At 39.7% G+C, this 18,284-nt stretch overlaps 1 protein-coding gene across 1 annotated transcript in view; it reads left to right on the top strand.

The window, feature by feature from the left end:
• POLR3B (RNA polymerase III subunit B) overlaps positions 1 to 18,284 on the top strand; it is a 115,773-nt gene that overhangs the window by 2,882 nt on the left and 94,607 nt on the right. Inside the window, exons 2-9 of the mRNA XM_027541892.1 lie at positions 941 to 973; positions 3,118 to 3,174; positions 3,259 to 3,323; positions 9,268 to 9,343; positions 11,158 to 11,258; positions 12,536 to 12,627; positions 14,600 to 14,717; positions 16,202 to 16,310. Of these exons, the coding sequence (XP_027397693.1) occupies positions 941 to 973; positions 3,118 to 3,174; positions 3,259 to 3,323; positions 9,268 to 9,343; positions 11,158 to 11,258; positions 12,536 to 12,627; positions 14,600 to 14,717; positions 16,202 to 16,310 (651 nt within the window). The remainder of the gene's footprint in view (positions 1 to 940; positions 974 to 3,117; positions 3,175 to 3,258; positions 3,324 to 9,267; positions 9,344 to 11,157; positions 11,259 to 12,535; positions 12,628 to 14,599; positions 14,718 to 16,201; positions 16,311 to 18,284) is intronic.

The following is an 18,284-nucleotide window of genomic DNA, read 5'->3' as shown; positions in this document are numbered from 1 at the left end:
CTCATCTACTGTCAAGTCCTGTTGACTCTGACTTCACATCGTGTTTTCCTAGGCGACAGTTTCTCACTTCCTGTATTGTTATCAGCCTAGAGTATTGCAGGGAACTCCTAAATGATCCCTCTGCTTCTAACCTTGTCTTTTCTCACCCCAGCAGCTGGAGTGATCCAGTTAAAATGGATCACATCATCTTGTCACTATTTTGCTCAAAACCTTCTAGCACTTCTCCGTTGCCCAAAGTCAAAAAATTTTACAGTTTCTTACAAGGTCTTACATGATCCTTGGGCTCTTACTTAGAAACTGTGTTTTCTTACTTTAGACTCAGTTCTAACCATTTGTCAGATTTCCCATGAACAGATTAGATACCATTCATGAAGAGTTGTATCATGGTAGGCTGTTTACAACCCCAGGAAGGTGTGAAGAGCAGGCCTTAGAGCTGAACGTGGCAGTTTGCATCTGTTTAAATAGGTGAACACCAGGTGATATCTTTCTTCAGCCTGGGCTCTGGCCAGGCGCCAGTTGAGAAAAAAATAGGAGGGAGAAAGAACTCCCTTTGGGTTTAAACCAAACTCTCTGAAACTTACTAATACTTCCCCTTTCTCAAACTGGCAAAGCCTGCTTACTCAGGAAGAGTCATGAGAATAAAATAAAGATGAAAAGTGCTTGGAATCTTGAGTCATCAAAAAGAGATCAAAGTATATTCTGTTTAAGAAATCTGTGGTTTATATATGCTTGTGTGTATGTATATGTTTGCATGTACATGTACAGTACATATACGATTTCCATAAAAAGGTTGCAATGTAAAAATTGTTCTTTTTGTTTCCACTTACTTTCTTTTGCTTACTGTGATAAAGTAAGTCACTTTTGGTACATTAAAATAACCTCATGAAAATATGTGATCACTGACACAGAGTTCTGATACTTTTATTGTTCTGATTCACAGGAAAAATGGCGGCTGCTTCCAGCATTTTTAAAGGTAATTAATATCTAATAACAGTTATTTTTCCAATCAAGAATCAAGAAATAAGCCTTTTTAAAATTAAATTTTTATCACCAACATTTTTTGACTTTGTACAACTGTGCACTTTTCTAAGTTTTAGAAATATGAGAAATTATAAGGCAGTAACCCTGTCCATAAAGTACTAGGTAGGGGGTTGTAATCTAATTTTAGAGGTAGGAAGTAGTTTATGTTTTCACTTGGCATAGGAATAATACAAACCAAAGGGTACAAACCAAAGTGCTGCTGGCAGAAGATTGATGCCACAGGTGGTCAGAAAGGGCCTCCTAAAGGAGGTGAGACATAAACCACATCCTCAGAGGAGAGGAGGACTTCCCAGTTGGCTCAGTGGCCTGGCAGAGTGCAGTCCATGGGGTTGCAAAAGAGTCAGACACGACTTAGCAACTAAACAACAACAACAAGAGGAAAGGAATTACCTAACCTGAAAGGTAGGATGCGGGGAGCATGGCTTAATAAAGGTCCTCTAGAGGAGGATCCACAGGGTCTGTTGAAAACAGAGTCCAGTCTGCTTGGCTGGAGTGGATGAGTGGTTCGGACAAAGGAAGTACAGATTATAAGGTTCCTATTATTGAATTTCAGTTTTAAAGAGCTTATGCTAAATAGTAGCAGGTTCCACAATGAGAGACCACTTGACACCCAGTAGGATGGCTATAGTCAAGAAAGAAAGACAATAACAAGTGTTGATGGGGATGCGGAGCAATTGGAAGCCTCACACTCTACTGATGGAGATGCAGCCGCTTTGGAAAACAGCCTGGCAGTTCATCAGATGGTTGAACATATAGTTACTGTATGATCCTGCAATTCTACTCCTAGGCATTTACTCAAGAGGAACAAAAACATATGTCCATGCAAAACCTTGTACACAGATGTTCATAGCAGCATTATTTATAATAGCCAAAAATAGAAACAACTCGAATACCAACTGATGGATGGCTAAATGAAATATGATATATCCATACAGTGCAATGTTTTTGGCAGTAGAAAGTGCCAATACAATGTGGATGAATCTTGAAGCATTATGCTCAGTGAAAGAATAGAGGGTTGAAAAATGAGTCAAGTTTTTTCCATCTTAGTTCTGTATTATTGGCAGAAGGGAGCATGCTGGCGTATAAGGTTGGGAATTGTCAAGGCCAGATTTCTTACCAGTTTTTACAGTCCATGAGCTGCTGAAGAGTCTGGAAAGCATGTCTGTGAGAAATAGTGGAAGAGCCTCTTCAACCTGGAAGAGAGGACATAAAAGAGATATGATAACTAAATGGACTGTGGTGGAGAAGACATTTTCTCCAGAAAAGACATTAAGCCCATAGCCGGGGAGCCCCGACAATCTGGACGATTTCAAAATGGGATAGCTGCTTAGTAAGCCAGTGAGATCCCTCAAAAGAGGTGTAATTGAAGCAGAGGCCCTGTGATGCTTTCTGTTGGGTGTATTTTAGAAGTGTTGAACTAATTGTGTTTGAACATTAATGTAAAAAGCTGAACACGTTACAGTCCTTTTCAATCTTAAGACTTTGGAGTCTGTGTTTAGCATTTCAGGGTTTTTCATAGCAGCACACAGCACTGTCTGTGTAGCTGTACTGACTTTTGAGATGAAAGGCAGTCACTGGAGCTGATCTGTTCATAGATCCCTAGGATTCACCTTGCTTTCAATTTTAAATGCATTTATTTTTGGTTTCCTTAATAGAGATTCTTGTTTTTCCCCCTCATTCTTCTAAAAGTGATATGAAAAACCAGATACGGGGAAATCATAAAATCGCTAACATAGGAGCAAGAAAAAAAGAAAAGAGGCATTGTTTGAGGGTTGGAGAGATGATGCTTGATTGCAGTATTTTTTTCTTGGATTTTTTTTCCTTGCCTCGGGAGTCATTAGGTATATATCTTGAATTCCAAACATCAGGTTGTTTTTCAGGGAGGAAAGTTTGAGGGTGTTCTAGTAAGATGGAGGAGAAATGGAATGAGGACATGAAAATAGAAAGTTTTGCTAAGTAAAATTTATGGACTTTTTGTGGTCACTTTGGTTTTGGGAAAAATTTGTAGATCAGGTTAAGCCCCTCGTGTAATCTGCTATTTTGTTGCTAACCTGCTTTTATTTTTTATTCATTTAGGTGAAAGGTCTTGTGAAACAGCATATAGATTCCTTTAACTATTTCATTAATGTAGAGGTAAGCATCAGATCTTGGGAAAGGATATGATTACGAATGAACTGGAAGCTAGAGTCTTTCCTCATGTTACTCTTTCCATTGCAGATAAAGAAAATAATGAAAGCCAATGAAAAGGTTACTAGTGATGCTGACCCCATGTGGTACTTAAAGTAAGGAACCGACTACTCTTAGTTTGCTATTTTGATCATGTTTAACATTTCTGTGTGTTTATCTGACGTTTTTTTTTATGGTGATTGTAGTTGCTATCAAAATTCTTTTAATTCTCCTTTTTTGTTTTGAATAGGAAGATAATTATCAAATGTTCAATTTTTAATTGGTAAGCTAATGATAACAAGTAGTTATGAGTGAAAAGTTACTGAAACTTAGGTTTAAGCCTTTCTTAAAAACAATTTTAGACTTAAAGAATTACAAAAATAAGACAGAGTTCCCATGTTACCCTTCACCCAATTTATGCTGATGTTAACATCTTATGTAGTCATAGCACAATTAGCCACACTGGGAATTCAGCACTGATACTATACTGTGAACTAATCTTAGGTTTCCCACAAATGTCCTTTATCTGGTCCAGGATTCAATCCAGGACCTGCATTAGGTCCAGGTGGCATAGGTCTCCTTTGTCTTCTCCAACCTGTGGCAGTTCCTCAAGTTCTCTTGGTCTTGGTCTTTCACGTGACCTTGACATGTTTTTGACCTTGACACTTTTGAAGGATTCTGGTCAGTTGTGTTGTGAAAGGTCCTCAATTTGGGTGTGTGTGTTTTTTGCTCATGGCTACATTGGTTTATGCCTTTTTGGCCTCAGAAGTGATGCTTTGTGTCGCTCTCACTGCACCATATCAGGTGGTATAGGTGTCAGTCTGTTTTATTCTTGGTGATTTTAACTTTGTTCATTTGGTTAAGGTGTATCTTCCAGGTTTCTCCACAGTAAAGTTACTATCTTTCCTTTAGTAATCAGTCGCGGTCTTACAGGGTGATCCTTTGAGACTGCAAGTGTCTTATTTGTCATACCATGTTACCCACTACTTTAGCATGCATTGGTGATTTTTACCTTTAAAAGTAATTACTTTGTTAAAAAATAAAATTAAATTAAAAAAAAAAAGTAATTACTTTGGTGTTTATCTAGTGGCCAGTATCTTTTTCTGTCATTCCTTTTACATTAATGTAAGATTTCTACTGTGAGAAGAGCTTTTTTCTTCCCCTCAGTTTCTTTCTATTCACTTCAGTTTAGTTCATTTCAGTCGCTGTCATGTCTGACTCTTTGCAACCCCATGGACTGCAGCACGCCAGGCCTCCCTGTCCATCACCAGCTCCCGGAGTTTACTCAAACTGTTGTCCATTGAGTCAGTGAGGCCATCTAACCATCTCATCCTCTACTGTCCCCTTCTCCTCCCGCCTTCAATCTTTCCTAGCATCAGGGTCTTTTCAAATGAGTTAGTTCTTCACATCAGGTGGCCAAAGTATTGGAGTTTCAGCTTCAGCATCAGTCCTTCTAGTGTATAGGCAGGACCTGATTTCCTTTAGAATGGACTGGTTGAACCTCCTTGCACTCCAAGGGACTCTCAAGAGTCTTCTCCAACACCACATGACTACTGGAGAAACCATAGCTTTGACTAGACAGGCCTTTGTTGGCAAAGTAATGTCTCTGCTTTTTAATAAGCTGTCTAGGTTGGTTATAACTTTTCTTCCAAGGAGCAAGCGTCTTTTAATTTTATGGCTGTAGTCCCCATCTGCAGTGATTTTGAAGCCCAAAAAGATAAAATCTGTCACTGTTTGCATTGCTTCCCCATCTATTTGTCATTAAGTGATGGGACCAGACCTTTTAGAACTAACACCCAAAAAGTTGTCCTTTACATTATAGGGGACTGGAATGCAAAAGTAGGAAGTCAAGAAACACCTGGAGTAACAGGCAAATTTGGCCTTGGAGTATGGAATGAAGCAGGGCAAAGGCGAATAGAGTTTTGCCAAGAGAACGCACTGCTCATAGCAAACACTGTCTTCCAACAACACAAGAGAAGACTCTACACATGGACATCACCAGATGGTCAACACCGAAATCAGATTGATTATATTCTTTGCAGCCAAAGTTGGAGAAGCTCTATACAGTCAGCAAAAACAAGACCGGGAGCTGACTGTGGCTCAGATCATGAACTCCTTATTGTCAAATTCAGACTTAAATTGAAGAAAGTAGGGAAAACCACTAGACCATTCAGGTATGACCCTTATGATTATACAGTGGAAGTGAGAAATGGATTTAAGGGACTAGACCTGATAGATAGAGTGCCTGATGAACTATGGACGGAAGTTTATGACATTGTACAGGAGACAGGGATCAAGACCATCCCCATGGAAAAGAAATGCAAAAAAGCAAAATGGCTGTCTGGGAGGCCTTACAAATAGCTGTGAAAAGAGAAGTGAAAAGCAAAGGAGAAAAGGAAAGATATAAGCATCTGAATGCAGAGTTCCAAAGAATAGCGAGGAGAGGTAAGAAAGCCTTCCTCAGCGATTAATGCAAAGAAATAAAGGAAAACAACAGAATGGGAAAGACTAGAGAACTCTTCATGAAAATTAGAGATACTAAGGGAACACTTCAGGCAAAGATGGGCTTGATAAAGGACAGAAATGGTATGGACCTAACAGAAGCAGAAGATATTAAGAAGAGATGGCAAGAATACACAGAACTGTACAGAAAGGATCTTCATGACCCAGATAATCACGATGCTGTGATCACTCACCTAGAGCCAGATATCCTGGAATGTGAAGTCAAGTGGGCCTTAGAAAGCATCACTAGGAACAAAGCTAGTGGAGGTGATGGAATTCCAGTTGAGCTATTTCAAATCCTAAAAGATGATGCTGTGAAAGTGCTGCACTGAATATGCCAGCAAGTTTGGAAAACTCAGTAGTGGCAACAGGACTGGAAAAGGTCAGCTTTCATTCCAATCCCAAAGAAAGGCAATGCCAAAGAATGCTCAAACTACTGCACAATTGCACTCATCTCACACGCTACTAAAGTAATGCTCAAAATTCTCCAAGCCAGGCTTCAGCAATACATGAACTGTGAACTTCCAGATGTTCAAGCTGAGAACATCCCTCTGAGAAAGGCAGAGGAACCAGAGATCAAATTGCCAACATCCGCTGGATCATGGAAAAAGCAAGAGAGTTCCAGCAAAATGTCTACGTCTGCTTTATTGACTATGCCAAAGCCTTTGACTGTGTGGATCATAATAAACTAGAAAATTCTGAAAGAGATGGGAATCCCAGACCACCTGACCTGCCTCTTGAGAAACCTGTATGCAGGTCAGGAAGCAACAGTTAGAACTGGACATGGAACAACAGACTGGTTCCAAAAAGGAAAAGGAGTACATCAAGGCTGTATATTGTCACCCTGTTTATTTAACTTCTATGCAGAGTACATCATGAGAAACGCTCGGCTGGAAGAAGCACAGCTGGAATCAAGATTTCCGGGAGAAATAATAACCTCAGATATGCAGACGACACCACCCTTAGGGCAGAAAGTGAAGAGGAACTGAAGAGCCTCTTGACGAAACTTAAAGAGGAGAGTGAAAAAGTTGGCTTAAAGCTCAACATTCAGAAAACGAAGATCATGGCATCTGGTCCCATCACTTCATGGGAAATAGATGGGGAAACAGTGGAAACAGTGTCAGACTTTATTTTTTTGGGCTCCAAAATTACTGCAGATGGTGATTGCAGCCATGAAATTAAAAGACGCTTACTCCTTGGAAGCAAAGTTATGACCAACCTAGATAGCATATTAAAAAGCAAAGACATTACTTTGCCAACAAAGGTCCGTGTAGTCAAGACTGGTTTTTCCAGTGGTCATATATGGATGTGAGAGTTGGACTGTGAAGAAGGCTGAGCGCCGAAGAATTGATGGTTTTGAGCTGTGGTGTTGGAGAAGACTCTTGAGAGTCCCTTGGACTGCAAGGAGATCCAACCAGTCCATTCTGAAGGAGATCAGCCCTGGGATTTCTTTGGAAGGAATGATGCTAAAGCTGAAACTCCAATACTTTGGCCACCTCATGCGAAGAGCTGACTCATTGGAAGAGACCCTGATGCTGGGAGGGATTGGGGTAGGAGGAGAAGGGAACGACAGAGGATGAGATGGCTGGATGGCATCACTGACTCAATGGACATGAGTTTGAGTGAACTCCAGGAGTTGGTGATGGACAGGGAGGCCTGGCGTGCTGTGATTCATGGGGTTGCAGAGTTGGACATGACTGAGCGACTGAACTGAACTGAACTGAATTGATGGGACCAGATGCCATGATTTTAGTTTTTTGAATGTTGTTTTAAGCCAGCTTTTTCACTCTCCTCTTTGACTTTCATCAAGAGGCTCTTTCGTTCTTCTTCACTTTCTGCCATAAGTGTGGTGTTATCTGCATATCTGAGGTTATTGATATTTCTCCTGGAAATCTTGATTACAGGTTGTGCTTCATTCAGCCCAGCATTTCTCAGGTTGTACTCTGCATAGAAGTTAAATAAACAGGGTGACAATATACAGCCTTGATGTACTCCTTTTCCTTTTTGGAACCAGTCTGTTGTTCCATGTCCAGTTCTAACTGTTGCTTCCTGACCTGCATACAGGTTTCTCAAGAGGCAGGTCAGGTGGTCTGGTATTCCCATCTCTTTCAGAATTTTCTAGTTTATTATGATCCACACAGTCAAAGGCTTTGGCATAATCAATAAAGCAGACGTAGACATTTTGCTGGAACTCTCTTGCCTTTTCCATGATCCAGCGGATGTTGGCAATTTGATCTCTGGTTCCTCTGCCTTTCTCAGAGGGATGTTCTCAGCTTGAACATCTGGAAGTTCACAGTTCATGTATTGCTGAAGCCTGGCTTGGAGAATTTTGAGCATTACTTTAGTAGCGTGTGAGATGAGTGCAATTGTGCAGTAGTTTGAGCATTCTTTGGCATTGCCTTTCTTTGGGATTGGAATGAAAGCTGACCTTTTCCAGTCCTGTTGCCACTGCTGAGTTTTCCAAATTTGTTGGCATATTGAGTGCAGCACTTTCACAGCATCATCTTTTAGGATTTGAAATAGCTCAACTGGAATTCCATCACCTCCATTAGCTTTGTTCACAATGATACTTCCTAAGGCCCTCTTGACTTAGCATTCCTGGATGTTTGACTCTAGGTGAGTGATCACAGCATCGTGATTATCTGGGTCATGAAGATCCTTTTTGTACAGTTCTTCTGTATATTCTTGCCATCTCTTCTTAATATCTTCTGCTTCTGTTAGGTCCATACCATTTCTGTCCTTTATCGAGCCCATCTTTGCCTGAAGTGTTCCCTTGGTATCTCTAATTTTGTTGAGGAGATCTCTAGTCTTTGCTATTCTATTATAATTTTATTTATATCAATATGAACTCATAGATAGTTATTGTATTATTTGCATCATAATCCAGTACTGTCATTATTTTATTTCTCTAATAATCCCAGATTTGACCATAGGAAGCTTCCATCGAGTTGACCTTTTAACATGCGCCTGTTTTGAGCACTCCTTTACTTTCTGTTACCATGAGATGTGGTTCATGTAGTATTTCCTTGTTCCAGCCTGGAATCAGTCATTTCTCCAAGCGTCCTTAGTCTCCTCTTCTGGAGAGTAGTGTTTTAGACACCAAGATTTGGGTACTGAAGTCTCAGTATACAGAGCTATACTTATTGTTTATTCAGTCCTAGGATATACAGAAAGTAGTTTCAGAATCATGACTCTGTGAGAATAAAATTTACTAATATTTGTATGTTGCTTTTCTTATAAGAATGGTAGCAAACTGTAGATACTCTTGCATTTGCTTTTTTCCTTAAGTATCATTTTTAGGAAGCGATAATTTCAGTATTTTTGTAGAGATTTACCTTTTTTTTGTAAAAAAAAAAGTCAGCTTGATGGTATTTCCTCTCCTTTGTAAACCGTGTTTTCTATGACTTCAGGATCTCCAATTGTAATTTTTTAGTTTGCCATCCTCTGCAAGATAAACATTTGTCAAAAGTGTAATCTCATATTTGGAAGGAAAATAGCTTGATTGTTTATATGTTCTTTGAAGAAGTATAATTGATTCTGGAATAACTTGCCTTTCAGATATCTTAATATCTATGTCGGGCTCCCTGATGTTGAAGAAAGCTTCAACGTAACTAGACCAGTGTCCCCTCATGAGGTAATTACCAACCATAATTTAATTGGATTTGTTTGGCTTAATCAGAAGAGTCAATGCCCTTAAAATATATTCTTAAAAAATGATTTAAAGATAGGGGAAAAATATATTCTCTGAAAAGAGTTCAAAGTAGTTCAAGAAGGCTGAGGCTGCAGCTGTCATGATAATTCCTCCTGACATTGAAGAAAACTCATGGGTATTACTGCAGTTAGAGAAAGAGGACACAAAGATTTCTTGGAGGGATTTTGACTCTTGGAGAGATGGAGAGCGTGGGAGAGCCAGGTGGGTGGGCAGTCGTGGGGCCCACAGTAAGACTTGGGGTGCAGGTACTGCAGGCTCTGCCATACAACTCTACTCCTATTGATAGCAGAGAGCATCCGAGGGGGACACAAGGGTCCCTGAGGTAGTTTTGGGGTCCTGTCCAGTTTCATTCCCATTTGAAGGGATTGTTAATACCAAGAATATCTGCCTATCATGGGTATTACCTTAGATTTATTAAAAAAGAAAACAAGATAATATTTATATAGTACTCTGTACCAGCACCATTCTAAAATACATATTCATACTTTTAGGAATTAAAGTTACTCACATGACTGAGATACAGAAAGTTTATTTAAAACTTAATTGGTAGAGCCAGGATTTGAACACAGTCCAGAGTCCACACTAACCATCATGCCAGCCTACTTTCTGTCAGGCCTGAAGAAGGCTTGATCTAATTAAATAAATGGTGTAAGCAATGCTTACTGGTCAATAATAGGGCTTCACTGGTAGCTCAGATGGTAGAGAATCTGCCTACAATGTGGGAGACCTGGGTTTCCATCTCTGGGTTGGGAAGATCCCCCGGAGAAGGAAATGGCAACCCACTCCAGTGTTCTTGCATGGAGAATGTCATGGATAGAGGAACCTGGTGGGCTACAGTCCCTGGGGTCGTGAAGTATTGGACACAACTGAAGTGACTATTTTAAAACCTTAGGTACAATTAGGCTAGAAAAAAGTTTATATTTGTCTTTGGTTTAGTAAAAGCTCAAGAGAGGATTCAGCATCATGAATTATATGACTGGTGTTCAGAGGAATTCTCTTTTTGAGACCACAAGCCATCTGATGACCTTCAATATAATAGAGAAGTCTTCGGAAGATGCTGGTGGGTTTCCTGTGTCCGATAACGGCCCAGGCGAGGGCATTACTTAGTGAGTCATGGCCATGTAAAAGTAAAGCTTGCACCATCAATTCCAAAATTTCTGCAAGTGACTCAGAAGCTGTTAGAATGACGTGTTGAGTGATTTGTGCTCTGACATGCCACTTGCAAAGGAATTTTGTGATACAGTTTAGTTTATTTGAAGAAGACAAGGAGATACAGTTTAATTTTTTTAGTTTGTGTTTGTACACACTTCAGTTATGTGTGTGTGTTCAGTCTCTGAACTGGTTGTTAACTGTTTTGAGTAGGCCAGCCACATTGATGACTTTCCAAGGTCCCAGTTTGCAAAGAAGGATCTAACGGCTTCAGAGAGGTGGAAGGAGACTGGTGATAACATCAGGTCAGGGAGTAGAGACTCAGTCCAAGATTTATTGTCCCATTTCTGGGCTGGCAGGGGCAGGGTTGCTGTGGCAATGTCTAGATCCGTGGGTGGCATTGTCCCCTCATGGAGAAGGTAAGGTCATAACTCCCAGTTCCCTTAAGGCAGCATGGGGGCAGCTGGGTACCGTGGAGGGGTCAGAGTCCAGCATGGACCTTATTCTGCTTGAGATTGGCTCTTCGAGGCTGTTGGGACCCATTCTTTCCCCAGAGGAGGAGCAGTGATTGTGTGATTCTCTTCCAGTGCCGATTGCGGGACATGACGTACTCCGCTCCCATCACAGTGGATATCGAGTACACCCGAGGCAGCCAGAGGATCATCCGTAATGCCTTACCCATTGGCAGGTGAGGCCTGACGCGGCCTGCATCGCGGCCCTGTGAGGTGACCCCCGAGCAGTGCTGACACATGCCTTGCCCCGTTCTCTCATCTGAAATGTGGGGGAATGGAGCCTCCTTCACCGGGTTGCTTTATGGGTCTGATGAGTCAGTGTATGTAAAACACGTGGAGCAGCGTTCATCACGTTGTTGTGTTTCAATTGTGAAGTTAAGGAAACTGCTTCCATTTCCTCCTATAACTGCAGGCTGTTAGGGAAGCACGAGGTAAGATAGCATTTCCTTCAACTCTCCTGGGCCAGTCTTCTCGGTGGATTTTTGCATATTTTGAGTTTTCTTGGAAGAATGAATGTTCATAGCAGTGTATAGGGGAGAAGTTATTTGCCTGGGAGAAGTTATTTGCCCAGGACAAGTTTGGAAGTGATAGCACCGGCTGGCATTTTTGCTGTCTGCTTTTCCTAATTAGGGAAATGTATTGACTCTCCTGTAGAAATGGACCAGATCCACAATATTGTGTGTTTACTAATGATGTTGGACTTTAAACACGACACAAATAATTGTCACTCAAGTGTTGCCCCTTGCCTCAAAAGAACTTAATAAACATGCATTTGTTTATTATTAAGCCAAGAGCTCAATAAACATCCATTTGTTCATCAAATATGCACCAGCTACATGTTACTGTCATGTGCTATGCTGGTACCTCTATCAGGTAAATAGAAGATACTTAAGACATTGCTCACTTGGCTACATTCTCCTCATTCTTCACTTAGAAAAAGAAATAGGGATATTAAAAAAAATATTAATCTTTGTTTTAGCACGACTGTTTATCAGTGTTAAAAGAGAAGAAGTTCTCTCTTATAAATGGACCATACTTGTGTCCAGTTAAATCTTAGTTCTTTTTCCCAATTGCCTGGTTAGTTCTGAGAGTCTCTGGTTCCTTACATTTTGATTCATAGTGCTATTTCTACGTGACTAAGGCAAGTCACTTTGTTTTCCACGAATGAAGACTTGCTGCCATTTGTTGACTGTCACTCAGGCTTGTCTGCAAAGTTGGAGGGAACCATGGATTTGGGTTTTTGGTATCTGTACCAGAAAAACAGTGTACCTGAGGACATAACTTCGTTTCGCTCAGCTCTCTCCCACAATACCATCCCTCTGCCTTTCCTCACATGTCTGACAGGAATGCAGACCCTTCAATGGTGTGTGCACTGGCCAGCTTGTGTTCTGTTCAACCTTTTTGCCAGTGACCATCTGAATGTGATATTTTCTTTTTGTTTTATTTTAAACAGAATGCCCATAATGCTACGTAGTTCAAACTGTGTTCTTACAGGAAAAACACCAGCAGAATTTGCTAAACTGAATGAATGTCCTTTAGATCCAGGTAGGTGTGATTTCTTAGATTTCCCCTCCACTTCTTTTTTTGTTGTTGTTGTTTTTGCTTTTGTTTTACTCTTGCTGTTGATTTAGCATTTTTTTCTCAGAAACAAGATCAGCTTTTCTTCTTTTAGTGAATTAAGATAAAATTTTGTATGCAAAACATACAGCAGTTTGGTTCCAACTTTATTCTGTTGGTCTGTATTTTTAAAGATATGTTGTTTCCTCTTTTATTTCAGGCTCAAAACTTTAATACTTCAGTTCAGTTCAGTTCAGTCGCTCAGTCGTGTCCGACTCTTTGTGATCCCATGAACCGCAGCATGCCAGGCCTCCCTGTCCATCACCAACTCCTGGAGTTCACCCAAACTCATGTCAATTGAGTCCGTGATGTCATCTAACCATCTCATCCTCTGTTGTCCCCTTCTCCTCCTGTTCTCAATCTTTCCCAACATCAGGATCTTTTCAAATGAGCCAGCTCTTTGCCTCAGGTGGCCAAAATATTGGAGTTTCAGCTTCAACATCAGTCCTTCCAATGAACACCCAGGACGTTCTGGTTTATTGCTATGGTTTATCAGGCTGTCTCTTTGCTCGATGGTGTTTTTTGGTATGCTTAAAAATTCAAGAATAATCTCACTAAGTTTTTTGTCTGTCTCATCTGAAAAGACACAAGTAGCTCACTTCCGGCTGTTTTGAATGCCATATCTGGGCAAAAAATGAGTCTGTTTAAATTTTTTAAAGTTATATTTTCATACTTATTTCTAGGCAGTTTTTTTTTAAGCTTCGTGCTTAGCAGTTTACAGAATGTTCTTTTAATTCCTTAATTCATGTTTCACTTTGATTTAGTTCATGGTTAATCTAGTTCCTTTATAGTTGCATATATTGCATCCCTGATAGCTCAGTTGGTAAAGAATCTGCCTGCAATGCAGGAGACCCTGGTTCAATTCCTGGGTTGGGAAGATTCACTGGGGAGGGGGTAGGCCACCCACTCCAGTATTCTTGGGCTTCCCATGTGGCTCAGCTGGTAAAGAATCTGCCTGCAATGCAGGAGACCTGGGTTCGATCTCTGGGTTGGGAAGATCCTCTGGAGAAGGGAAAGACTACCCACTCCAATATTCTGGCCTGGAGAATTCCATGGACTGTATAGACCATGGGGTCACAAAAAGTCGGACACGACTGAGCGACTTATGTAGAATCTGAGAAGGTTTTGGAAAGAGGATAACACAGAATGTGGCTTTACTAGAGCAGTAATAAGATGTTCCATAAGTCAAATATATTGCCTTGTTTTTGCTTATATTCTGAAGGTAAAACAGTCTCACTTTATCCCATTCTGAATTGTGTGCAGAAAAGTTTAACAATGTTTTATGAGTTTTGTCAAGTATAGAATATATTTTGGAAACCTGATCTTAATCTGCCATTGTCAATGATTTGTTAGAAAACTTGAGCGAATTTTAATTTATATTGAAGATTGTCAGTTATTTCTGTGCTTATAAAATCTGAAGACTAATTTATTTGGCTTTTTTTTTCATTCACTTCTCATATGTCAAGTCCTGATGATCCATAGACCAATAAGATGCATTCCTTGTCCTCCAGAAATTTATCTTGTGGCTCATTTGTTTAAATCATGTGCTAAGACTGTTAACAATTTGTATAACAATATTGACAAACCCCTTTAAATTAAGGAAATGGCAGCCTACTCCAGTATTCTTGTCTGGAGAATTCCATGGACAGAGGAGCCTGACAGGCTACAATCCATGGGGTCGCAAAGAGTCAGACACAACTGGACTACTATCTCTCAGCACCATAAGGTCATGGTATTGAGTTGGCTGATAAGTTCATTTGGATTTTCCTGTAAGATGTTATAGAAAACTACAAATTAACCTTTTGGCCAACCCAATAGAAAGACTAGGAGCTCGCTGCCATTGCTCAGTCATGCTGTTGGAAGAATGGCTAGTGATGCTTTTCTTATTTCCCTCTGGCAGGGGGCTACTTCATCGTTAAAGGAGTAGAAAAAGTTATTCTTATCCAAGAGCAACTGTCTAAGAACAGGATCATTGTGGAGGCCGACAGAAAAGGGACTGTGGGTGCTTCAGTTACCAGGTATGGATGGCAGAGTTGGTGTTCTTATGAAATATTGATCATCCCATTGGTGTCAGATGGCGATCACTGAATACAGAAGTAGCCCGTTATTTCTCTTCTATAACAGGGAGTGTGATATTTAAACTAAACTATCTAGCATTCAGTTGATTGTGTACATCTGTGTCAGAGAGTACTGATTTAAAATTTTTGGTGATGAAAAGTGTGAGACATTGTTCAAAAGGCCATTAGTTATTTTATCCAAGTTCAACTTGGCTCCAGTCCATAGGGTCGCAAAGAGTTGGACACTGAGTGACTTATACACATTAAAGGAACATTAAAGCATTAAAGGAACTTTTAAAAAAAGTTAACAAACAGTCTGGGAATAAAAAATACGTGGCATGGTTAAGATGTCAGTATGGAATAGACTTTCTCTTCTGATGACTTATAATGAACTGCTCAGCTTAGAGTTTCGGAATTTTTCTTTCTGGTGAAGAGGCAGCTAACAATAGTGCGCATTTGTTGAGCAGTTAGTAGGAGCCAGAGAGTGTATTAGGTGCGTTATATATATTTGTCACCTCTGCCCTCCAACATAAGTGCTGTTATTTTTAGGTGAGTAACAGGCCTTGCTCGCAGCGTGACATTGACCATTAGAGGAAGCCAGCATTTGGATCAAGATGTAATAATTCTGCAACCCACATCTTCCTGTTGTATGCAGCTTTTGAAGCCAGGGCAATCAGGATTTGAATCCCACAGTTGTTTACTAGCCATGAGGCACTTGGGGGCGAAATTACAATATTTAACTTCTCTAAGCCTTGGTTTCTTTCATACATGATTTAGGGACAACACTGCAAAATAAGTGTTAGTATGTAGGAGATTAGAGCTAATGTTCATAGAGTGAATAACAGTGCACAGTATGTAATAGGTGATCAGTGTGTGTTATTATTGTGGGGGATTAAAGCTGGGAAATATTTTTAGATCCATCAGGAAAGTTTCAGCTAACTGAGCTATGAATAGGAGATTCCTTAGTTTCTTTTGGCTTCACTGTATACCAAAACTGTAGGATGTTTTATTGGATTCTTATTTTAAAAATTCATGGTGTTCATTCATTTCCTTGTGGTTTTCCCATTGTGGGGTAGGCTCATTTTAAAGTTTTTCTTTTCAAATGTATAAAATTGATCAGAAATATATCCCATATTAGAACAAAGCAGTTCAGGTGGAATCAAAGTGAAGGAGGTTAAAATGAATTGGTGATTGTTGCTTATTCACCCACAGAACTTCTGTCATAATCTCACAGCTAAAGAAACAATTCTAGTGTTCTAAAGTGTTTGTGGAAGTGGCAGAGGAGGCTGGAGAGGACTTGTGTGTCTTTAAAAGGTACCTGTTTAGAAGGACCTTACTGATCGTTGCTGATCACTGGAATCTTATTGATTGGTAGTTATTGCTTTTGCATGTTACTAGTTTGAAACTAGGTGGGATGTAGTTTAACCAACTGTGTTTTCTTACAGCTCTACTCATGAGAAAAAAAGCAGAACCAATATGGCTGTGAAACAAGGACGGTTTTATTTGAGACATAATACTTTGTCAGAAGATATACCCATTGTCATCATATTTAAGGTGAGTCTGCAAGTGTCGTTTGAAAATTATAAAGAATTATTTTATACTTTTATATATAGGTTAGAAAAATTGAGCCTGCAAATATCTTCTGAAAATTATAAATTTTTTATGGTTTATTTTCATATATAGGTAGAAAATTGAGCACAAGGAGTTCTAGGAATGTAAAGATTTGTGACATAGAGAAATTGTCAGGCGTGTAATATAAATTGAAGGCTAGTGAGGCTGGGGTTCAGGTATTTTTAAAAGTAGTGATCTATTCTTTAAAATGGAAACACCATAAGGAATTCCAAAGATACAAAAGGGTGAATAGTGATGAGTAGGCCTCTCCCCCACCTGGACCTAAAAACGTGGTTGTCCTGCCCAGCAACACTGGTTTCTGGTGCGTCCCTCTAGAGCTAGTCTGTGCGTGTACAGCACCTGAGTATGTTGTAGGTTTCTTTTATGTTTTGTTTTTCACTTACATTGGAGAAGGAAATGGCAACCCACTCCAGTACTCTTGCCTGGAAAATCCCATGGACAGAGGAGCCTGGTAGGCTACAGTTCCACGGGGTTACAAAGAGTTGGACACGAGTGAGCGATTTCACTTTCTTTCACTTGCACTTACATAAACTGCACCCTATTTTGCACTTAGCTTGTTTTCTTTTTTGTAACTTACATCTTGAAGATAGAGTTTTATTAGTTCATATACAGTTACTGTTTTTTTTTTAATGGTTCCATTTATAGGTGTACTGTAATTTATTTAACTATTGTCTCATCAGTGGACACACAGCTCTTGCTATTTCAAAGCTGCTGTAATATTTTATACAGGGCAAGGATATCTGCAGGCTAAGTTTCTAGAAGTGTAATTTTCTAGGTCACAGAGGATGATCTGAGTCTTTTGTTCTTTTTTATGGACTTTGGGATCCCTGTGAATTTTTTCATAGATAATGAATCTTTAAGCTAAATCTGATTTTTAAAATCTTCTTTGTGAATTGTTGACTTAGAACCCAAAAGACATTTTCCTGTAGAAATAATGTTTAAGTGGTATTTACTGTTCAGTCACTCAATTGTGTCCAACTCTGCAACCCTATGGATGCAGCACGGCAGGCTTCCCTGTCCGGCACCATCTCCTGGAGCTTGCTCAAACTCATGTCCGCTGTGAATTTTTAAATTTACTTCTTATTGCCTTTCTCTGAAGTTTATGTTATTTGTAATTATAATTTTTGTAAAAGACAAAGTAATTCTGTCTTTACTTGAAGGGAATCCCACATTGCCCAACGCAGTATCTTGTGTACAGAGTGAGGTTTAGTGGATAAATTTTACCTATGTGAAATTACATCTCCAGCAGAGGGCAGTATGTTACCATGCATGAGAAGGACTTTTATGGACAATTTCAGAGCTTTATAAAGATGTGTAGGACTGCTTTCCCTAGACCAGAAATTATAAATTAATTATAATGCAGATACTGTTATGTCACTCATATGGAAAATGGATCATTAGACACATGCATGCATTAAAACCAGAACACTTCTAAATACTAGGCGACTTCACTTTCACTTTTCACTTGCATGTATTGGAGAAGGAAATGGCAACCCACTCCAGTGTTCTTGCCTGGAGGATCCCAGGGATGGCGGACCCTGGTGGGCTGCTGTCTGTGGGGTTGCACAGAGTCGGACACGACTGAAGCGACTTAGCAGCAGCAGGTGACAAAAGTTTGATAAGACAGTTTTTTCTGTCAAATTTAATATTATGTTGTAAATGTATACATATTCATAGCTGACTTAAATCCTTTCTAGAATGGGGCTGTAACTTAATAATGTGCATTTTTATGCAGCCAGTAGTTGAGATTTCCAGCTTCTCCGTTTCTGATTGTAAAATAGTCCTTACATTGAATTGAGAAAGTCACTAAAAAGTGTAACAACGTTGGATAAAGTTTTTTAAGACCTTTTTTCCTTTGCTTTTGAAATATACACATTGATTTTATTTTACTTTTTT

The sequence above is a fragment of the Bos indicus x Bos taurus genome, chromosome 5 (assembly GCF_003369695.1).
Source record: "Bos indicus x Bos taurus breed Angus x Brahman F1 hybrid chromosome 5, Bos_hybrid_MaternalHap_v2.0, whole genome shotgun sequence".
In the NCBI taxonomy this organism is placed as follows: domain Eukaryota; kingdom Metazoa; phylum Chordata; class Mammalia; order Artiodactyla; family Bovidae; genus Bos; species Bos indicus x Bos taurus.
Note: the sequence above shows the minus strand (reverse complement) of the source record. Positions and strands in the feature narration are given on the sequence as shown.